The 20,190-nt window shown below is 38.2% G+C and overlaps 1 protein-coding gene across 1 annotated transcript in view; it reads left to right on the top strand.

Moving 5' to 3' along the window:
- The window catches only part of LOC139730716 (26S proteasome non-ATPase regulatory subunit 11B-like), a 286,575-nt gene that overhangs the window by 59,496 nt on the left and 206,889 nt on the right, over nucleotides 1–20,190 (top strand). Inside the window, exon 4 of the mRNA XM_071641582.1 lies at nucleotides 5,664–5,793. Within this exon, the coding sequence (XP_071497683.1) occupies nucleotides 5,664–5,793 (130 nt within the window). The remainder of the gene's footprint in view (nucleotides 1–5,663; nucleotides 5,794–20,190) is intronic.

Below are 20,190 nucleotides of genomic sequence, written 5' to 3'. Positions count from 1 at the left end.
CCATCAGGGCAAGTGGCATCTGCCTTCAGGGCAACTTGGACCAGCAGATAAGGGAGAGGGTAGAGCAGAAAATGTTGAAAACTCGCCACAACCGAGATAAACAAACGAGAGAAGTCCGTCGCCAATTTGCTTCAACATTTTCCATTGCCAAGAAGTACAAGACCATTGCTCGCAAGTTTGGAACCACCAAGAAAATTCAACGGAATAGAGCAGACAGATACAAAGGTTCACATGGTCTACCAAGAGCAGCAAAAGAGGCTATTGAGTCTTTCTATGAGGCCAATGCAGAAACCACAGCCAACAAGAAGGAAATCAGTAAGAAAACTCTGAAGAAAACGGCCTATCTGAAGAAGTCGATCGCATCACTGTACTGTGAGTTTAAGAAGTCTCATCCAGAAGTGAAGGTCAGCAAGTCCTCTTTCTATGTGGCACGACCAACACACATTAAACCAATGAGCCAAAACAAGTTGAATGGCTGCCTCTGTGAATATTGCCAAAATATTCACTTGAAACTACAATGTGTCAATGCCCTTTGTGTCAAACATAGTGTACATGAATGCAGAATCAAAGATGAGTTTGACTGCAGTAAAATGTCTCTGTGCTCAGACAAGCCAGCATGTGTGAACCGCAGTTGCAAAGAATGTGGAGTGAGGAAGATACAAGAACACTTGGCTCCTCTCCTTCATGCTGCAGAAGAAAGGAACGACAAATCCTGCAAATGGAAAAGATGGGAACGAGCCAGTCTCCACAATGGGACTAAGAAAATGGCACTAGTGGAGAAAGAAGGAACACTAACAGAGCTCATTGAAAAACTGTGTGTTGAACTGCAACCATTCTCCCTCCATCTCTTCAACTGGATCTGGCAGCACAAGGCCTACCAGGAAATCACCAAAAATCTACCGGATGCAGCAGTTGTCATGGTCATGGATTTTGCTGAAAATTTTCCGATGTGTCCAACAGGATGAGGTACAATCAGCACACTGGGCTATCCAGGAAGCAACAGTGCATCCTATCGTCTGTACCTATAAGGGTTCTGAGGAGATCATTACACATTCGCTTGTCTACATTTCTGATGATTTGCAGCATGACTTCAATGCTGTAGAGACCTTCTTTCAGCGTGCTGTTCACCACCTGCGGAATGAGCACCATTTGGATATCAACAGAATCATCAGGTTCAGTGATGTTTGCGGGAGTCAGTACAAGAGCAGAGGACCCTTCCTAGATATCTCCAACAACACTACCCAGACTGAGCATCATTACTACGGCTCACGCCACGGCAAAGGTGTTTCCGATGGGGAATCTGCTGTTATCAAACGGCAGGCATCATTGCCTGTGGCAGCTCGTGGAGCTCACATTCCTCATGCACATTCCCTTTTCCTGTACTGCCAGGAGAATCTGACACGAGATAATCCTTCCTTCAAAAGGGATGTATTCTTCATTCCATCATCGTCAATCGACAAAAATCGACTTACACCAAAGTGTGCCGTCAAGAAAACGCGTAGCATCCACGCTATCCGCAACACAGGGAGGCCAGCTGAAGTAGTGTGGAGAAAACTGTCTTGCTTCTGTCTTTCCTGTGAAAGTGGGAAGGGGAAATGCAAGAATAGCAGCTATGTGGACGAGTGGAACACAGCCCTTCTTCACCATACATGTGCTGCTCTTGACATTTTTCGTCTCTCATTCTTCAAGCTTTTTAATAGTTGAGTAAACTCTAGAAAATGCAAGAATACTGATTTGATTGCTGAAACTTGATCCTCAAGTTGACATACCGGTATTGAGAACATACCTCTATATTACAAGGACACTCCATCGTAGTAACATAGGTGATGCATGCATGGATATGATAAATACAAGCATGTCAACCAGTGCCAGCAGAAAATATCATTTCTATTCACATAAGGACTAAAACTTGATTATCAAAAGCATGTTCACGTAGTTATGAAAACTTGGTTTGAAACTACCATTCTTCATACCATTGTTACTATGACGCGGTGTCCATGTAACACTGGTAATTTTGAATCCCTCGCTGAATAATTGCCAGTTGTACAGATCTACTATATTGGCATTGATCTACATTGCTTGGTATGTGCCAGTTCTTTCCCAAGTTTTAGAATGTTAAGAAATAAGCAAGTGGCTGTTTTGATCCTGCAGCTATGAAAAGGTTGCAGGTTTCTTTACCATTAAAAACTACATGGTGTCCATGTAACAGCGGTAATTGTGTATTCAATCTCTGAATAACTGTCAGTCATGTATATTGGCTTTCAACTATCGTTAGTGATATTGCATAGTATGTGTCGGTTCTTTTCCAAAGTTTTCTTGATGAGCTTATAATGTCCTTCACTCCAACTGAAGAGTACTGCAGGCCATGTGCTGCTGAGCAGGTCCGGTGCATTTGGCACATTTTGACATAATTGAAGTGTAAATAAGTTAGCCAAGTGCTTTTGAGTTCTTGCAGCCATGAAGATGTTGAGCTTGTGATCCTTGAAATTATATCATTATCTGTGAAGTAAGATATTTTGGTCTTAAAACCATACATGTGCTGCTCTTGACATTTTTCGTCTCTCATTCTTCAAGCTTTTTAATAGTTGAGTAAACTCTACAAAATGCAAGAATACTGATTTGATTGCTGAAACTTGATCCTCAAGTTGACATATTGAGAACATACCTCTATATTACAAGGACACTCCATCGTAGTAACATAGGTGATGCATGCATGGATATGATAAATACAAGCATGTCAACCAGTGCCAGCAGAAAATATCATTTCTATTCACATAAGGACTAAAACTTGATTATCAAAAGCATGTTCACGTAGTTATGAAAACTTGGTTTGAAACTACCATTCTTCATACCATTGTTACTGTGACGCGGTGTCCATGTAACACTGGTAATTTTGAATCCCTCGCTGAATAATTGCCAGTTGTACAGATCTACTATATTGGCATTGATCTACATTGCTTGGTATGTGCCAGTTCTTTCCCAAGTTTTAGAATGTTAAGAAATAAGCAAGTGGCTGTTTTGATCCTGCAGCTATGAAAAGGTTGCAGGTTTCTTTACCATTAAAAACTACATGGTGTCCATGTAACAGCGGTAATTGTGTATTCAATCTCTGAATAACTGTCAGTCATGTATATTGGCTTTCAACTATCGTTAGTGATATTGCATAGTATGTGTCGGTTCTTTTCCAAAGTTTTCTTGATGAGCTTATAATGTCCTTCACTCCAACTGAAGAGTACTGCAGGCCATGTGCTGCTGAGCAGGTCCGGTGCATTTGGCACATTTTGACATAATTGAAGTGTAAATAAGTTAGCCAAGTGCTTTTGAGTTCTTGCAGCCATGAAGATGTTGAGCTTGTGATCCTTGAAATTATATCATTATCTGTGAAGTAAGATATTTTGGTCTTAAAACCATACATGTGCTGCTCTTGACATTTTTCGTCTCTCATTCTTCAAGCTTTTTAATAGTTGAGTAAACTCTAGAAAATGCAAGAATACTGATTTGATTGCTGAAACTTGATCCTCAAGTTGACATATTGAGAACATACCTCTATATTACAAGGACACTCCATCGTAGTAACATAGGTGATGCATGCATGGATATGATAAATACAAGCATGTCAACCAGTGCCAGCAGAAAATATCATTTCTATTCACATAAGGACTAAAACTTGATTATCAAAAGCATGTTCACGTAGTTATGAAAACTTGGTTTGAAACTACCATTCTTCATACCATTGTTACTATGACGCGGTGTCCATGTAACACTGGTAATTTTGAATATATGATCTCGCTGAATAATTGCCAGTTGTACATATCTACTATATTGGCATTGATCTACATTGCTTGGTATGTGCCAGTTCTTTCCCAACTTTTAGAATGTTAAGAAATAAGCAAGTGGCTGTTTTGATCCTGCTACTATGAAAAGGTTCCAGGTTTCTTTATAAAATTATGAATTATCAGTGAGAACTATGACTTCATGTTCATTAAAATCACCAGTTTTTCATTGGAAAATGGACTACCCCAGAAGTGTATTGTTTTTTTTTTCTTTCAGTTCTCAATACTTTTTCACAATCTAGTTAACAAATGTTGTGAATATCATTTTGAAAGCTGAAATTTGATGCTCAAGTTTAGACATCAAGGATATACCAAGGTTACAGGGACACCGCGTCCTGGTAACATTGGTAATATATGCATAGATTTGATAGATATTAGCTCAACAAGTGCTGACAGGAAATATTTTTATTCCCCTTTCCACAAGGACTACCACATGACTATTGAAAGTTTGCCTACATGGTAACTAAAAATTGGCTCAAATCTACCTATCTCTCTACCAGAGTTACCATGACGCGGTGTCCATGTAACCTTGGTAATTTGAAGTACACATGTATCCACACCACAAGCATACATGAACCATAGATTTTAATTGGCATTTGTTTGAAGAGTGGAACTTCTTCTTTTAGCAAAGTAACACAGGTGCAGAATAAATGAGATTATATTGATAAAAACTAAAAGAAGGCAGTTTCATGAAGATTTAAGCTACATTCATACATTCTGAGAGAGACGTGATAGGTGCATGGAAAAAAGAAATAATGAGAGTAAATGTGCCATCATTTTTGGTCAATTACTCAACCAGCTAGCATGCATTGAATTAATTACAACTACTTACTTCTCGTGGATTATTCTTCTGCAATAATGATGAATTATTAAACTTGTCTACAGAAATGGTGTCCATGTAACATCGGTATTTCTTCGAATATATAGCAGTGCATTAAAAAAATCTAAGAGAGGCGTAACTGTAATCCCAACTGTAATATATTACTATTAATAAAGATCATTCATTTAAAGGCAAATTCAGTCTCCATTACATAGGTTTAAATTTTGAGGTGTATGTCACACATTGGGGTCCCAACTTTTTGGAAATACCCATATAAAAAAGTGATGAAAGCATCTAGCTTTCATTTTGCCATAGTTCCCAGGTACATATGTGTAATTTCTGTTGTTAGAACAGATGTTACTTATTCTGGCTGTGTAGATGAATACACTGTGTTATGTTCGTTATTTCAAGGGTTCATCAATCGAAACACACAATTTGGAATACCTAGATATTTGTTAATGCAAAAATTACTTCTCAAGGGTTTGTGAATCTGAACATTTGCAGTGTTTTGTTGAAGGTTTTGTTAATTTGAAAATGAAATTAGGTTACTTTATATTTCATATTTTATATACGCCCCCCTCTTTTTTCTTTTTTTTTTTGCGCTCCCCCTTTCTGAAATTCCTGGATCCGCTCCTGTATTGGACTATATTTTATTTCAGGATGGCCAAATCTGAGGTATAATTAACTGAGAGACTGCACCACCCACATTCTTATATTGCATAAGAAGTCATGGCAACAACAGTAGGTATGATTATGCGTTGCCCTGGGCTCAGTTAATTTGTAAACATTTATCTTTGTGTGAACAAAGGCAATAGTGTGTGCAGAGGACTGGGGACTGCATTGTACTGTTGTACGTAGGCTATAGGGATCAATGCAGCTAGAGACAAGTTTGCAGGGAAAGTTTCAAGTGTGTAAATTGGAAGCTTAAAATCTGAACTTCATATTAACAGCTATTGAAGGTAATCCCATGCTTATATTCTCTCTCTCTCTCTCTCTCTCTCTCCCTCCAGATTGAATTATGTCAAGAATGCATTCAGTGGGCAACCACTGAAAAGAGAGTGTTCCTTCGCCAGGCTCTTGAGGCAAGACTAATCGCTCTATACTTTGACAACAAAAAGTACACAGATGCCCTCACAGTAGGTAAGAAAAGTGATGAACCATAACACTGATACAATTATTTTGATTTGCTCAGTTTTTGTGCCTCCACCATGAAGTGTCACTAGAGGCATGATATTTTCTGGTTGTCTGTCCTTCCGTCCGTCCGTAATCAATTTTTGTCAAAGATCAAGGGTCAAAGGCAAGAGTGAAAGGCTGAAACTTTACTAGTTAATGCTGAAATTACACTTTTGTTCTCTTTTTGCCTTGGAAATTACTCGATGCATACACTTACAAAAGGGTGTGTATAATGATCTATAGGTGTAGTTATGCAAGACACTCTTTGTATTTGTACCCGACAAGGCATTGCCATGGTAACCGCATATTTTCTTGAAAATCTTGTAGAGTGAATTGCTTCCACAATTTTGAGGCAATTGAAATCAAATTTGGTGGACATTATAGCATTGAGGTGTAGATGTGGAAGACATGTTGTTTGTGTTGGTTTGACAAAGCATGTCCATGGTAACCACAGTTTTACCAAAACCCTGTGAAGCTAACTTTTTCCACAGTATTTAAAGCCCAAACAAAGTTCTGGTACGCCTGCAAAAGTTGTCAAATTTTGCTCCAAAATGTGAACGTATGCCTAGGAAATGTGCGGAATAATGCTGCAATGACAAGATATTCGATGGGTAACGACGAAAATGGGAAATATTAACCGGCGGAATGAGTTGTATTGGTTGTCCCTCTGGATTGAGACCATGTACAGTACAGTGTTGTACTATGCATATGGGAGCGGCCTGTATAAACTACATTGTAGCGTTCTGGCTACTCGCAGTAATGGTCCAAGTTGTTACAACGCGCTCATCAAAAACCTCTTTGGCGCGCATGCAAAATTAGTGTGCGCCTCTCAAGCACCTCTAAAAACAATCAAAGATGCTTGATAAACAACAACAAAAAGTTCAAAGACCGCGCGTCTCAGCAACTGAGGTGATGTGCGTATACTAGTAGGCTTGAGGACTGCGCGCTGTCCATTTGTTTTGTACAGGATTAGCACGCACTTTCCTGTCTGCTCAGTAAGGCCTCGTTTGGTACCCGTAGTATTATAGAGTACTGATGAACATGGCGATCACGAACTGTGTGTAAATTGTCTGAAATAGGGTCGAGTTTTCCCTGAGACCGAGTTAGTCTGGAGCCTTCTGGAATAAAAGTCGGTCTACCTACTTTTATTATTTTTCTCAAAATACTCCAAAACGACTCATCATTCCGGCAAACCGCGTCAGCCAGGTAAGTTTCTTTGTAGACTCTTTCGATATATTGCAAGCAAATATGAAATGGTGCCAGAAGGGTTCTCAAGCCCTTACCAGAACTTTGTTTTCACTTTAACCCATCCACGTACGGGCCTCTGTGTAATCTGTAATATCGTGCCTGCCTGGTAAGTTGGCCATGAACTTGGGCGCGATCTTCCCTACGGCGTGATCTACACGCGAAGAGCATTCATACGTCATTGGAAAAAACTGCCTGTGTCATTCCCACTAGGCAGGAGGGATGATGCGTGTACACTCATGCTAATATGCACTTAGTTGACTCAATACAGCACTAGTTTATGTGAATTTTATGAAAAGAAATAATAAATTGTGCAGGAATTATGAAAAAATATTGTTTCTGTGTATTTCATTCATAAATCCTCTTCATTTCAAGCCATCTGTAATCACATCCTACCCACTTGCGAATCGACGTGTCCATAATGTCCTCGAGCCCCCCCCCCCCCCCCCCCCCCCCCCCCCCCGAGATAGCTCTGGAACATTCCATTCAATGACGGGGTTTTTATTTTGCAACGTTATCTAATAACTCTCATGTAAGCAAGTTCTTGCTATGGCTAATCTATTTTGTAATGTATCATAGTCTATCTATGCTGAGATAGCCTAATTCAAATTTGCAGAGACATAGAAATAGATTTGTTTTACAATCGTGATACGTTCAACTACTCATTTACCCTGTGCTGAAATCCGCATGTCTGCTCCGCACATGTTATCGCTATCGCTCAAACTTCGATCGCGATGGCTTGTGTGTGTGACGTGTGTGGATGGTGCATGGGGCTGAAAAAACACAGAACTCCACGTGGTGTGGGAAAAAACAAATCGGACGTTCGAAGTCGTACATTCAAGAGCTAAAACAGACAAATAGTGAATTCAAAGTCCACTGAAAAGGTCTTGACACTGTAATGTATGTTCCAAAATCATGTCTGGCTTAGTTTTGAGAGAATTTTCTACACGCACGAGATCAGGAATGAGATCGGTGAACTGGCTACAACGTGTGTACTGTGAATATGTGACTGGCTTGTGCACATGGCCTAGCTAGGTGAGAGTGCGATGCGGCAAGAACGCTAGGAATGCACCCGAGGTGCGGGGTGTTGCAAATTCTTGGGGTGAAATTAGACTTCCTTGTTCAGCCCGTCTAGTATCTATATTTTTTTAATAATTCTAATTCTTCATAAAATCACGATAAAAAGACTTCATATATTCATTATATATTTTAGAAGCGTAATATGAAATATTTTGGTTTTTTTTTTTCAGTCCAAGAAAAAAAAAAATAGTTTGAATAAAAAAATAATAATTAATAGTCGTTCTTGACTCAAGTCTAATTTCCTGCGCCTTCTTGCAGTTACCCCGCAGTTGCCCATGGATACGATGCATAAATAATCAGCTGTTTACTGATTCGTACTAGTGTACCACCCTACTGCTCTTGTTCAAATTGAGAGGATTGTTATTTTATCGGCGGCACTTATAGTTTTATAACCTCATCCAATAAAAAAGACAAATTCAAACATCAAATGGTGTGACAGTTTTTGTCAGAATTCCCTATCCATTTCAACTTGTTGCCAGGATAGTTTTCAGATTTCACTTGCTTCATTATCGAAGCTGTTTGACATTTGAAAGAACTGCTCCATAAGAAATCACCTTTCATTTGTTATTTATTTTCACAAACAAGTATTTTGGTCACTTGAATATTTCTTATTATTATTTCAATGTCATGATATTTCATGATGGTATGTATTCTGTCTTTACATGGCAAGATGGGATATCCAAGCTGTGATACTCAAATAATGACATATTAAGCCAAAATACTATGTTTTTGCTTATGATATCTTTAGAAATTGAACAAGCATTGAAATATGAACACTGAACACTTATCATATGACCTTCATGCAGTATAACATGGGCATGTATCACACTTTTTTATCCTCAGCAATTTGTAAAAATATAAAAAAAATAAGTTCCTATTGCTCAAATTTGCTAAAATTTTCACACAATAGATTTCTACATATGTACAATTCATGGTTAAAAAAACAAGGATATTCAATAAGGGGAAGAGATTCTTTAAAGTAGTCAAATTAGGATATACCTCACTGAAAATACTGAAAAACGGCTGCACTTATTTTCCTCAGCATTTGAAAATGGCTCAAAACTCAAAACTGGCTGAACATTTATTGGCAAACAGCGCACCATATTGTAGTGTGTCTTCAGTACTTTCAGGAAAAGCAGAAAAATAAGCTTTTTCTCCATGTATAGCTGTACAGCATGGGTTAAAAGGTCACAATGTCACAAAAATAAGCCAGCATTACACTCCTACCAGGAGGGGACTTCAGACCTCATAACTTTCTCCAGCTGAAAGAACCACTGTTTTGTATTGCATGCAAGCAATGCCAGGAAAAAATCCATTAATTTGATACCAAACACATAGGGGTAGACTTAAAATATGGACCTCAAATCTTGATTTTACGTAAGTTGTAAAATGCTTTTTTTGACGCATTACGTGGGTTTTTGGGGACTTTTTGGTAATTAATCTTTAATAATTAACAGTAAATGAGAAGAAATTAGCTATTGTCTTACCACATGTGATTACTGATGTCTTAGCATGCTGCATGTGAATATTTAAGTCAGTTGGTGCATTCTTTTAGAAGTTTGATTGATTGTGCTTATCACCGACTGTGATTATCCAGGGAATTTGGGGGTCATTGTTCAAAGGTCAGGGTCAAAGGTCAAGGTCAGCTCCTCAAATTTTCACTATTTCCCTCATAGCTACATTGTATGCAATACCTCCAGGATTTTTCTTCAAACTTCATATATACATGTATTAAACAATAGAGATTCTCTGGGAAGTTTCTTGCCAAACTTTCAAAGTTCAAAAGGTCAAGTGAAAGTGCAAAATTTCACTTCTTCCTCCATATCTCAAAAGTGACTCAAGGTATCATCATGAAACTGAGTATATCTGCATGTTCTACATGACAGTGATTCTCTTGGGAATTTTAGGCTCATAGGTAATGTCAAGGGTCAAAGGCCAGGTTAAAATGCTAATATTTTAATATTTAATACTGAAATTGCACTTTTTCTCCATACCTTGAAAATTACTCAAACTTATACAAGGATCATATAAAAGTCAAGGAAAAATCCTCAAATCCCCAATACCTACACTTGTAGACAATATATAATAATAGTCAAGATCAAGGAATGTGAACATTCTGTCATTTTAATATTTTGCCATTTATGTTAAACTGTCATCACATATTGTCAAGACATTGTACTATAGGCCTATTAAGAGAACCATGCATTATGGCAGAAGCATACCAGTCGCTATAGCGACATTTCTAATTTTTATACCCCCACCCACACATAGTGTGTATGGGGGTATATTATAGAAATCACTGAGGTCGGGTGGCTGGTCAGTTGGTCGGTCGGGCAGTCAGTCCGTTGCAAAATCTTGGGGATCGAACTACTCTCATTTTTGTCGAGCCCACCGGAGGTGTGGGGAGACTGAGGGATCGCCTGCGGCGTCTGTCCGTCCGTCGTCCGTACGTTGTCCGTCCGTTGTCCGTCCGTCGTCCGTCCGTCCGTCGTCTGTCCGTAACGCTACAAAAACTTGAATAACTCTCTACTGAGGATTTCAATTTCAATCAAACTTGGAGGGAAGAGTGGTTATACAAAGTTACACATTTTACCAAACATGAAGGGCACCTCAAGGTCAAAGGTCACAGGCAGAGGTCAATGAACTTTAGGGCCCAATGTTAAGTTTTTAGGGCGCATTTCATTTATGGCTCGTAACTTTTGATGCATCTGTCTGTTTGTGACCAAACTTAGATGGTAGATGTCCCTTGGGAAGTTGAAGGTTACCACAAGGTCAAAGGTCACAGACAGGGGTCAACGAACTTTTAGGGCCCAATGTTAAGTTTTTATGGCGCATTTGATTATGGCTCATAACTTGATCCCTTTGCCCGTTTGTGACCAAACTTGGCTGGTAGATGTCCCTTGGGGAGTTGAAGGTCATCACAAGGTCAAAGGTCACAGACAGGGGTCAACAAACTTTTAGGGCCCAATGTTAAGTTTTTAGGGCGCGTTTCGATTGTGGCTCATAACTTTTGATCCCTTTGTCCGTTTGTGACCAAACTTGGATGGTAGATGTCCCTTGGGGAGGTGAAGGTCATCACAAGGTCAAAGGTCACAGAAAGGGGTCAACAAATTTTTAGGGGCCAATGTTAAGTTTTCATGGCGCGTTTCGATTATGGCTCATAACTTTTGATCCCTTTGTCCGTTTGTGACCAAACTTAGATGGTAAATGTCCCTTGGGAAGTTGAATGTCACCACAAGGTCAAAGGTCATAGGTGGGTCAATGAACTTCTGGGAGTTAGAAAAATATTAATTTCTTGGACGCGAATGGGCGAGACACAATTTGGCACTTGCCTTGTTTGAGCAATTGACCCCAAATTTGGCATGTGTGACCACTATCAAAGGTAGATGTGCAAGACACCTTTTTTGTTAGTGTTGCATAATGCGTGGCCATGATAACGGCATATTTTCATTAAAAATTGTGAATCGAACGACTCTCTCATTTTTTGAGCAATCAACTCCAAATTTGGCATGCTTGACCACTATCAAAGGAAGATGTGCCAGACACCTTTTTCGTTAGTACAGTACTCTCCGCGTAATCGGGTATCTCTTAAATGGGTACTCCGTTTAATTGGGTAGTAATGTCAAAATCAGTTCCAATGCACATTAAAATTACCTGATAATCGGGTTGCTCCTCCGCATAAATGGGTAAATAATTTTCTTCTTATCTAATTTCTACCCACATTTTATTGCAGATATAACACTTTAACAAATCATGAATGTCAAATTTTCCACGGCTAATCGCATTCTCTGCTTAATTTGCAAAGAAGACCGATCATTTGGGGATTAAACATGAAAACATAATGTACCAGTACCGACTTGCCACACGTAAACGAACATTACACATATTGTAGCTGGCACTCACAACTGCATAGAGAGACAGGAGTTGAACACACTTGCGCTCCTCCCTTGCTCTGCAACAACATTCACAACACGAGAAGTTTGCAACGAAAACCAGGCCGTTCACCAGCTCCATAATTTTGCTTTTTCCTCAGTCACTTTTCGAAAAGTAACTGTGTACGTGACTAGTGCACGCAGAGAGATGTGTTAGTTCGAAAAATGCCTGCGTGTTAGCGAGGAGTCTATAGTCAAATGACAAAGTTTTCTGAAGACATATTTGTTCATAAAAATAGTGTAAATTATTGCTCGTGACTGAGCAAGCGTAAGGTATGTATAATGTGCCCTGCAAGCACGCGTGTTAAGCATGCAGTGTAGGTGTTTGGTGCAGTGTACAATGCATGTATATATACACATTGTGTGTGTCAATTGTGAATGAGACGTGTTCTTCTGTTAATCGGGTACTCCGCTTAATCGGGTAAGAAACGCTCTGCCCGAGCCTACCCGATTATGCGGAGAGTACTGTATTGCATAATGCGTTGCTATGGCAATGGTAATTTTCTTTTAAATCTTACAAAATGTGGATCGAGTTACTCATTTTTTGAGCAATTAACCCCAAATTTATCATGTGTGACTGATATCAAACTAAAGGTATACTATGTGCAAGACATCTTTTTTGTTAGTATTGCATAATAAGTTGCCATGGCAATGGCATATTTTCATAGAATCTTGTGTATCGAACTACTCTCATTTTTTGAGCAATTAACTCCAAATTTGGCATGTGTGACCACTATCAGAGGAAGATGTGCAAGACACCTTTTTCGTTAGTATTGCATAATGCATTGCCATGGCAACGTCAAATTTTTTAGAAATCTTACAAAATGTTGTGGATAGAACTACTCTCATTTCTAAAGAAATTCAGTTGAAATTTGGGAATATGATCAATGTAATGTGTTGTGCAAGACACCTGTTTTGTTTGTGAATAAATATGTTGCCATGGCAACAGCAGTTTTTATGCCTCCGCCACGAAGTGGTGCCGGAGGCATTATGTTTTCGGGTTGTCTGTCCGTCCTTCTGTCCGTCCGTAATGAATTTTGTGGACAGCGTAACTAAAAAACATTTTGAGGTATCCTAATGAAACTTGGCATGTATATGTATTAGGGAGTGAAGTTGCGCCTATCAACTTTTGGGTGCACATGCTCAAGGTCAAAGGTCAAAAGTTCAAGGTCAAATGCTCAAAATTTCACTATTTCCCCCATATCTATGCAATGCCTGAAGATATTTTCTTGAAACTTAGTGTATACATGTATTACCCAATTAAGATTTTCTGGTGAAAATTTGGGATCATGAGGTCAAAGGTCAAAAGGTCAAGTAAAAATTTTAAAAGTTCACTTTTTTCTCCGTATCTTGGAAATTGTTCAAGGTATCTTCATAGAACATAGTATATCTGCATGTACTGACTGGCAATGATTATCTAGAGAATTTAGGATTCATGGGTCAAAGGTCAGGGTGTCAAAGGTCAAGGTCAACACTTCAAAATTTTACTATTTCCCTCATATTTACGCAATGCCAGCAGGATTATTTTTTTTTAACTTGGTGTATGCATGTATAACCTAATAGAGATTCTCTGGGAAGTCTTTTTTTTTTTGCCAAAAAGGTCAAAGGTCAAAGATCAAGTGAAAGTGCTGAACTTACTTCTTCCTCCATATCTCGGAAGTGGCTCAAGTTATCTTGAAACTTAGTACATATATATGCATGTTCTGTCTGACAGTAATTCTCTTATGAATTTTAGGGTCAAAGGCCAGATGAAAATGGTAACAATTTACTATTCAATACAGAAATTGCACGTTTTCTCCATACCTTGAAAATTACTCAAAGCATAAACTTATGAAAGGGTCAAAGTCAAGTTAAAGTCTTTAAATCCCCAAATATGTGCTCTCCTATTTATGCAATTAAACCTAGGTCAAGGAAGGTGAACATTCAGCACATTTGTGACAAACATGTCATTTTAATATTTTGCCAGTTTTGTGAAAATGTAATCACACATTGTCCACATGTACTATAGACCTATTAGGAGAATCATGCATTATGGCGGAGGCATACCAGTCGCCATAGGGACATTTCTAGTTTGCCAATCATACAAAAATATGTGGATTGACCTATTGTAGCTCCCTCAGTTTTTGAGTATTTGACTTCAATTTATTTATTTATTTATTTATTTATTCATTTATAATATTTTGTCAGGATAGCCCATTCACCAATAAATAGTTGTCTTCCATGGAGCCCTGAATAATATTGATGAACATATGTACATTAAATAGCAAAATGTATATAACAGAAGATGACATAGTGTAGATACATACCAGCATACTTTACATTGCAAAGTAACATAAAAAAAGTACATGCCACAGCAAGAGTTCACCAGAATGCTGAAATAACAATTAAGACGCTATTATACAGGAATGATAAGCTAGCCCAGAATAAATTTCGTGTATTACTTACAAATAACAACTTTGCTCAAACAATCTTTTAAATGAATATATGGAAGAAGCTGATCTAATTGAATGATCCAGCCTGTTCCATTCAAGTAGAGAAGATACGATTGGGCTGCACTTGTGACAATCAGAGCGAAATCTTGGCACACGTAGACGTCCACTGTCTATTAGCCTTGTATGATGTTCATGTACATCACTAGGCTTAACTAAGTGCACGTGAAGGTACAAAGGTGCTAAGTTATGGACGCTTTTATACAGGGCTCGACACTAACTTTTTTGTTTGGTGGCCCGATGGGGCCACCAAAATCCTCAATTTCAAATTTTTGGTGACCCGAGACATCTGCTCATAAATAAACCTCAACAAACTCACAACACTCACTCTCAGGCACTCATTCAGTCCTTTTCATCCGTCCTTTAAACAAATATAACTGCTAATTTCCGGCGCAAAAAGTTACAAAGTAATTGACGTACTTTTCAAAAAAATTTGGTGGCCCGAGGCGGGCCACAAAATTTGCCCTTTTTAAAAATTTGGTGGCCCCGGGCCACCGGGCCACCGTTAGTGTCGAGCCCTGATTTATATATCATCATAACGCAACTGAACTCAAAACGTTTGTCTAGTGTCATCCATTTAAGACTTTTGAATAAATCAGCCGACGGTGTGTCATATGTTTTGTCCAAAATTATTCGTGCTGCCCTCTTTTGAATTTTTTCTAGCTTAGTTGTATGGGATTGAAATCTGTTTGACCAAACAACAGAACAGTAATCAAATTGTAGTAACACTAGACTATTATAAAGTAATTTTAGGGATTGTTGGGGCAGAAAGGCCTTCGCTCTCTTTATCATGCACATACTTTTCTGGGTATGTTTGCATACATTTTCGATTTGTTTAGACTATTTCAGTTCTTCATCTATTAAAACACCTAAACATTTGGTGAACTGAACTCTTTTAATCAGACTACCATCTAATGAAATACTGAAATTTTCAATTTTCCCGAGATTAGCACGGGAGCCGATTATCATGACAGAAGTTTTGTCAGTGTTAAGGACGAGACGATTTTCCTTAATCCACCCCATTACTTAGTGTAGTGCAACAGTTATCTTTTCTTCTAAAACTGCTGCGTCATTAGCACTGACAGTGAGGGTCGTATCGTCAGCGTACATATCTATAACACCTTCTGAAGTACACTCGGGTAGACTGTCGACATAAATTGAAAATAAAAGGGGACCAAGAATTGACCCTTGAGGTACACCTAATTCAATAGTCGAAGGGTGGGACTTGGCTTTTTTGAATTGCATCACATGTGACTGCTACAGTATGTGGATGTGCAAAAACACATCTTTTGTTGATGTTGAACAATGTGTTGCCATGGTAACAGCATTTTTTTCACTGAAAAGCACATGTGACGGCTATGATGCGTAGATGTGCAAACTTAATCTTTTGTCATTGTTTAAACAACATTGTTTTGCCATAGTAACAGTTACCTATTAAAAAGCATATGAAAATGTTGCGGATTCAGCTTACTAACTCCCTCAGTCTTTTAGCATATAGCTTAAATTTTGGCACATGTGACAGCTATGGTACATAGATGTGCAAACAATCTTTTGTGATTGTTTTAACAATGCGTTGCCATGGTAACAGCATATCCTAGATGAAAATCGTACAAAAATAATGTGGATTCAGTTATCTCAGTCTTTGAGCACTTGGCTTGAAATTTGGCACATGTGACCGTTATAGTACGAAAATGTGCAAACTTCATCTTTCGTCATTGTTGAACAATGTGTTGCCATGGTAACAGCATGTCCTAGATGAAAATTGTACAAAAATACTGGGGATTTAGTTCTCTCAATCAGTCTTTGAGAATTTGGCTTGAAATTTGGTACATATGACGGCTATAGTAAGTAGATGTACAAACTTAATCTTTGTCATTGTTAAACAATAGGGCAATGCCGTGGTAACAGCATTTTTTCACTAAAAACATACAAAAATATTGTGTATTCAGCTTACTCCCTCAGTCCTTTAGTATTTAGCTTGAATTTTGGCTCATGTGACTGATATGGTACATTGATGTGCAAACTGAATCTTTTGTCATCATTCTATAATTTACCAACTTCTTCCCAAGTCAGAAATTTGCATATCTTCATCCTCATCCTCATCCTCATTTGCATATTTCTCTCAGTTTCTTCCTAAGTTTAGGAAAAGAATTAGGAAGAAACTTGGGAAGATTTTCAGAATACCTCTTGAGAAAAAATCTTGACTTAGGAAGAAAAATCTTCTTAGGAAGGATTTCAGAATCCCACCCTAACTCCAAGAGAGCATGTCTGCAACATTCCACAAAATCATCTCAGAACTAGGATTTATCATTCATGATGAGAAATCAGTGCTCACGCCAACATATGAACTAGCCTTTCTTGATTTTATCCTAAACATTGAGAATGACTGTAAAATTGCATCATATTAAGGTACAAAAAGTGAAGGATGTATGTCATGAATTGATGGCCACAAAGCTTAGACCATCAATATGAATGGTAGCAAGAGTGACTGGAAAGGTGAAAGCAACTTTCCCACCATTCTGTATGATCCCCAAATGAGTACAAAAAAATCAGAGTGGACAAAGCCAGGGGGCTACTACTTGTCCCAAATTGGCCCACTCGGCGTGCAAGAAGATTTTCTACTCCTCCCCATGGTAAACACCACCGACCCGCCTAATACTAATGTTGAGCGCCTTTTTTGGAGGTTATGGGATGACACTTTGAAAATCAAGGATTAAAGGGTGTGTACAGTTCTGGTCGAGGTGAGGATTTAGCTTTTAACGTTGTGTGATATATTCAGAAACCACTCTATAAGATGTCAAAGAGCATGCAATTCTAAAGGGTATCAAAAGTTTATTTGATGAAAATCGGTTTTGAAATGGCTGAGACATCCAAAAACAAGGTGAAACAAAGAGATCCTAATAGAGTTGTGGCATGTCGCCTTTTATTATTATCACTTTTTGGGATATCCCAGCCATTTGAAAACCAATTTTCATCAAATGAATGTTGAATCCTTCTTAAAATCACATTCTCATTATCTCACTTAGGAATGTAAAAAACATGAATCCCCACCTCAACCAGTGCTGTACAGCCCCTTTAAGCAGTAGAACACTGGACATTATTACAGCATCATAGAGAGTATCAACCTGCAAGCAATACCAAGTTTACATCACACAGTAGCGCAGATTCTGCTATTGCAGGAATATGAGTTACCTCCAAACCGAAATGGAAGCAGTACTTACTGGAATTCCGTAGCAGATTAGTCCATAACAACAACCTCAGCTACAGTGCAATCAACATAGCTTGTAATGCCTTATCCACCTTTCTGATTCTTATTGACAGCAAGGAGACTGTGAAATCTCATCCACTGATGACCAGACTGATAATAGATGTTTTTCAGCTGAGACCTGTATTACCTAGATATACTTACATACAATATTAGCCGAGTTTTCAGTTTTCTATGAAAATTGGCTCTTGCAAATTCACTAAACCTCAGGAACCCAACGCTCAAAGTGTATATGCCAATGGCTTTAGTATCAGCACACAGAGTACCGGTACAATCTTTGCATGTGTTGAAGAGGGGACAAAATGTTGCCAGTTGGATGACCCCTTGAAGCAAAGCAAATGGGCAATTCCGCAAAAAATGTTACCTTTCCTAAAATCATAAATCTGCAATAATTTGAAAAATATATGAGCTACAGGGACAAATTTAGTATCAAATGCTAGAACTTGTTAAGTTCTTTCATTGAAGTGGTATTTTGATACAATTAAAGTGTTTTTAGGCATTCTTTCCTTTAAAAAACCCATTTTGGGGCAAAATTTTTGATAATTTTTGTAAAAACACACAATCTTTGACTCTCATTATTCCATATTCAGAAACACTTCAGCATTTGTTTCAAAGTAGTTTATGGTTAAGAATGAACCAAAAAACACTAATATTAGCCTTGTCTGAGATATGGACTGTGTTAAAGTATGAATATTCAGACTTAAAAAAGTGGACAAAGTTGTAATGTCCGTAACGCTAAAAATGTAATGTCCGTAACGCTACATTTGTGACCCTGTAGAGTAAATGCTGAATGTGTTGCACACCATTATCAATCTACAACTTAAACAGAACCAGAGCACTCATTTCAGAAGAAAATTCCTTTTACTTAATGCTCTGATTCATAAATTTCCCAACATATCCACATGAAGGTAAAAAATCGTGTCCAAAAAATGTAATGTCCGTAACGGCAAACGTTAAATTGTGTACATGTACATGTATCTACAAAATGATTTATAGTAAATTATCAAAACTCGGACTGTTGACATTTCAGGATGACTGGGTTAGAATAAACCATGAATGGATTAAGAATGATTATGCTGAGTTGTTGAAATAAGCCCACAAAGTCACCAAAAATTCTCTAAATGTAATGTCCTTAATGCTGGAATTGCCCAAATGAGGGAATTCCAATTGTGAGTTTAAACTAGAACGTACCCACCTTTTGGGAGATTGTGTATCGTGAGATATGTACAGCAGTATGTCCAGTGCACAAAAATAGATTATGGGAACGAGAACCTGTTCTTCGTAAATTCACCAGCCCACACAGCAGAGTAACTACTCAAACATTGTCCCACTGGATCAAGACCTGCTTGCAAAGAGTACATAGGTGTGGATACAGATGTTTATAAGGCTCGCACAACACAGGAAGCAGCAACTTCACTGGCTGCCAAGACAGATCTTCTAGTCAACCAGATCCTAGCCAGAGCTGGTTGGTCATCAGAGAAAGCTTTCAGGTTTTACACAAAACCTCTTGAAAGCACAAGAACTTTTACTCAGGCAGTCTTACAAGATAACTCACTAGATACATAATGAACTGCCTCCAAAACCATAGAACTGGAAATACAGAGATGGATGGTTTATGCATGAAGTCATTCCCCACATGTAGAAAAAGAGAATAAAGGTCATAAGACATGGTGTGTCAGTGTTCAGAAGCAGTATTCAGTCTTCATGTTATGTATGTTGAGTGTGCCAAATGTGGCTGCTTGACTTCAAAATCTCATGTAGTAACAATCAAAGAAATATGAAATAAAATAGATTAAACAAGAACACACCATTTTGAAGTTTGATCCTTATTTTATGAATAATTCAGGAAGAAGTTTTGACATGCCCTCCTCACTCACCCAAACTTCAAACAGAAGCATTTAAGTTCACTTATTTAATCTACTGAGAGTAGCCACATTTACAGCTTTGAATACTAAACTGACTGCACATGCACAAGCGGGATCTCATCTAATAACTTCCTCCTAAATATTCAGAAAACACAGATCACAATTCAAACAGTAAGTTCTTGGTTAGCTGACTATTGAACATGTAATTTGAAGAAAAACTTTCCTTTAAAAACACTGGATACATATTACAAAAAGGAACCAATGGGAATTGAATCTGTCATATAAGTATCTCTTAATTTTGATCAAATTCAATTAGTATTGTCTGCCTAGGACTACTGTAAAAGTGGATATTTTTGCGCGACTAATTTGTCGCATTCGGCTCGGTAAGAAGAGTTTCACATGTTTTTAATTCCATGGAATCAGGACAGTACAGAACATATTATGGCAAGCAAAAATATTCGCACACTCTTATCTTCACACTAGTTTCT

This window comes from Diadema antillarum, unplaced genomic scaffold (genome assembly GCF_040938485.1).
Source record: "Diadema antillarum isolate AM-2024a unplaced genomic scaffold, OU_Dant_1.0 seq00000329_RagTag, whole genome shotgun sequence".
Taxonomy (NCBI): domain Eukaryota; kingdom Metazoa; phylum Echinodermata; class Echinoidea; order Diadematoida; family Diadematidae; genus Diadema; species Diadema antillarum.
Note: the sequence above shows the minus strand (reverse complement) of the source record. Positions and strands in the feature narration are given on the sequence as shown.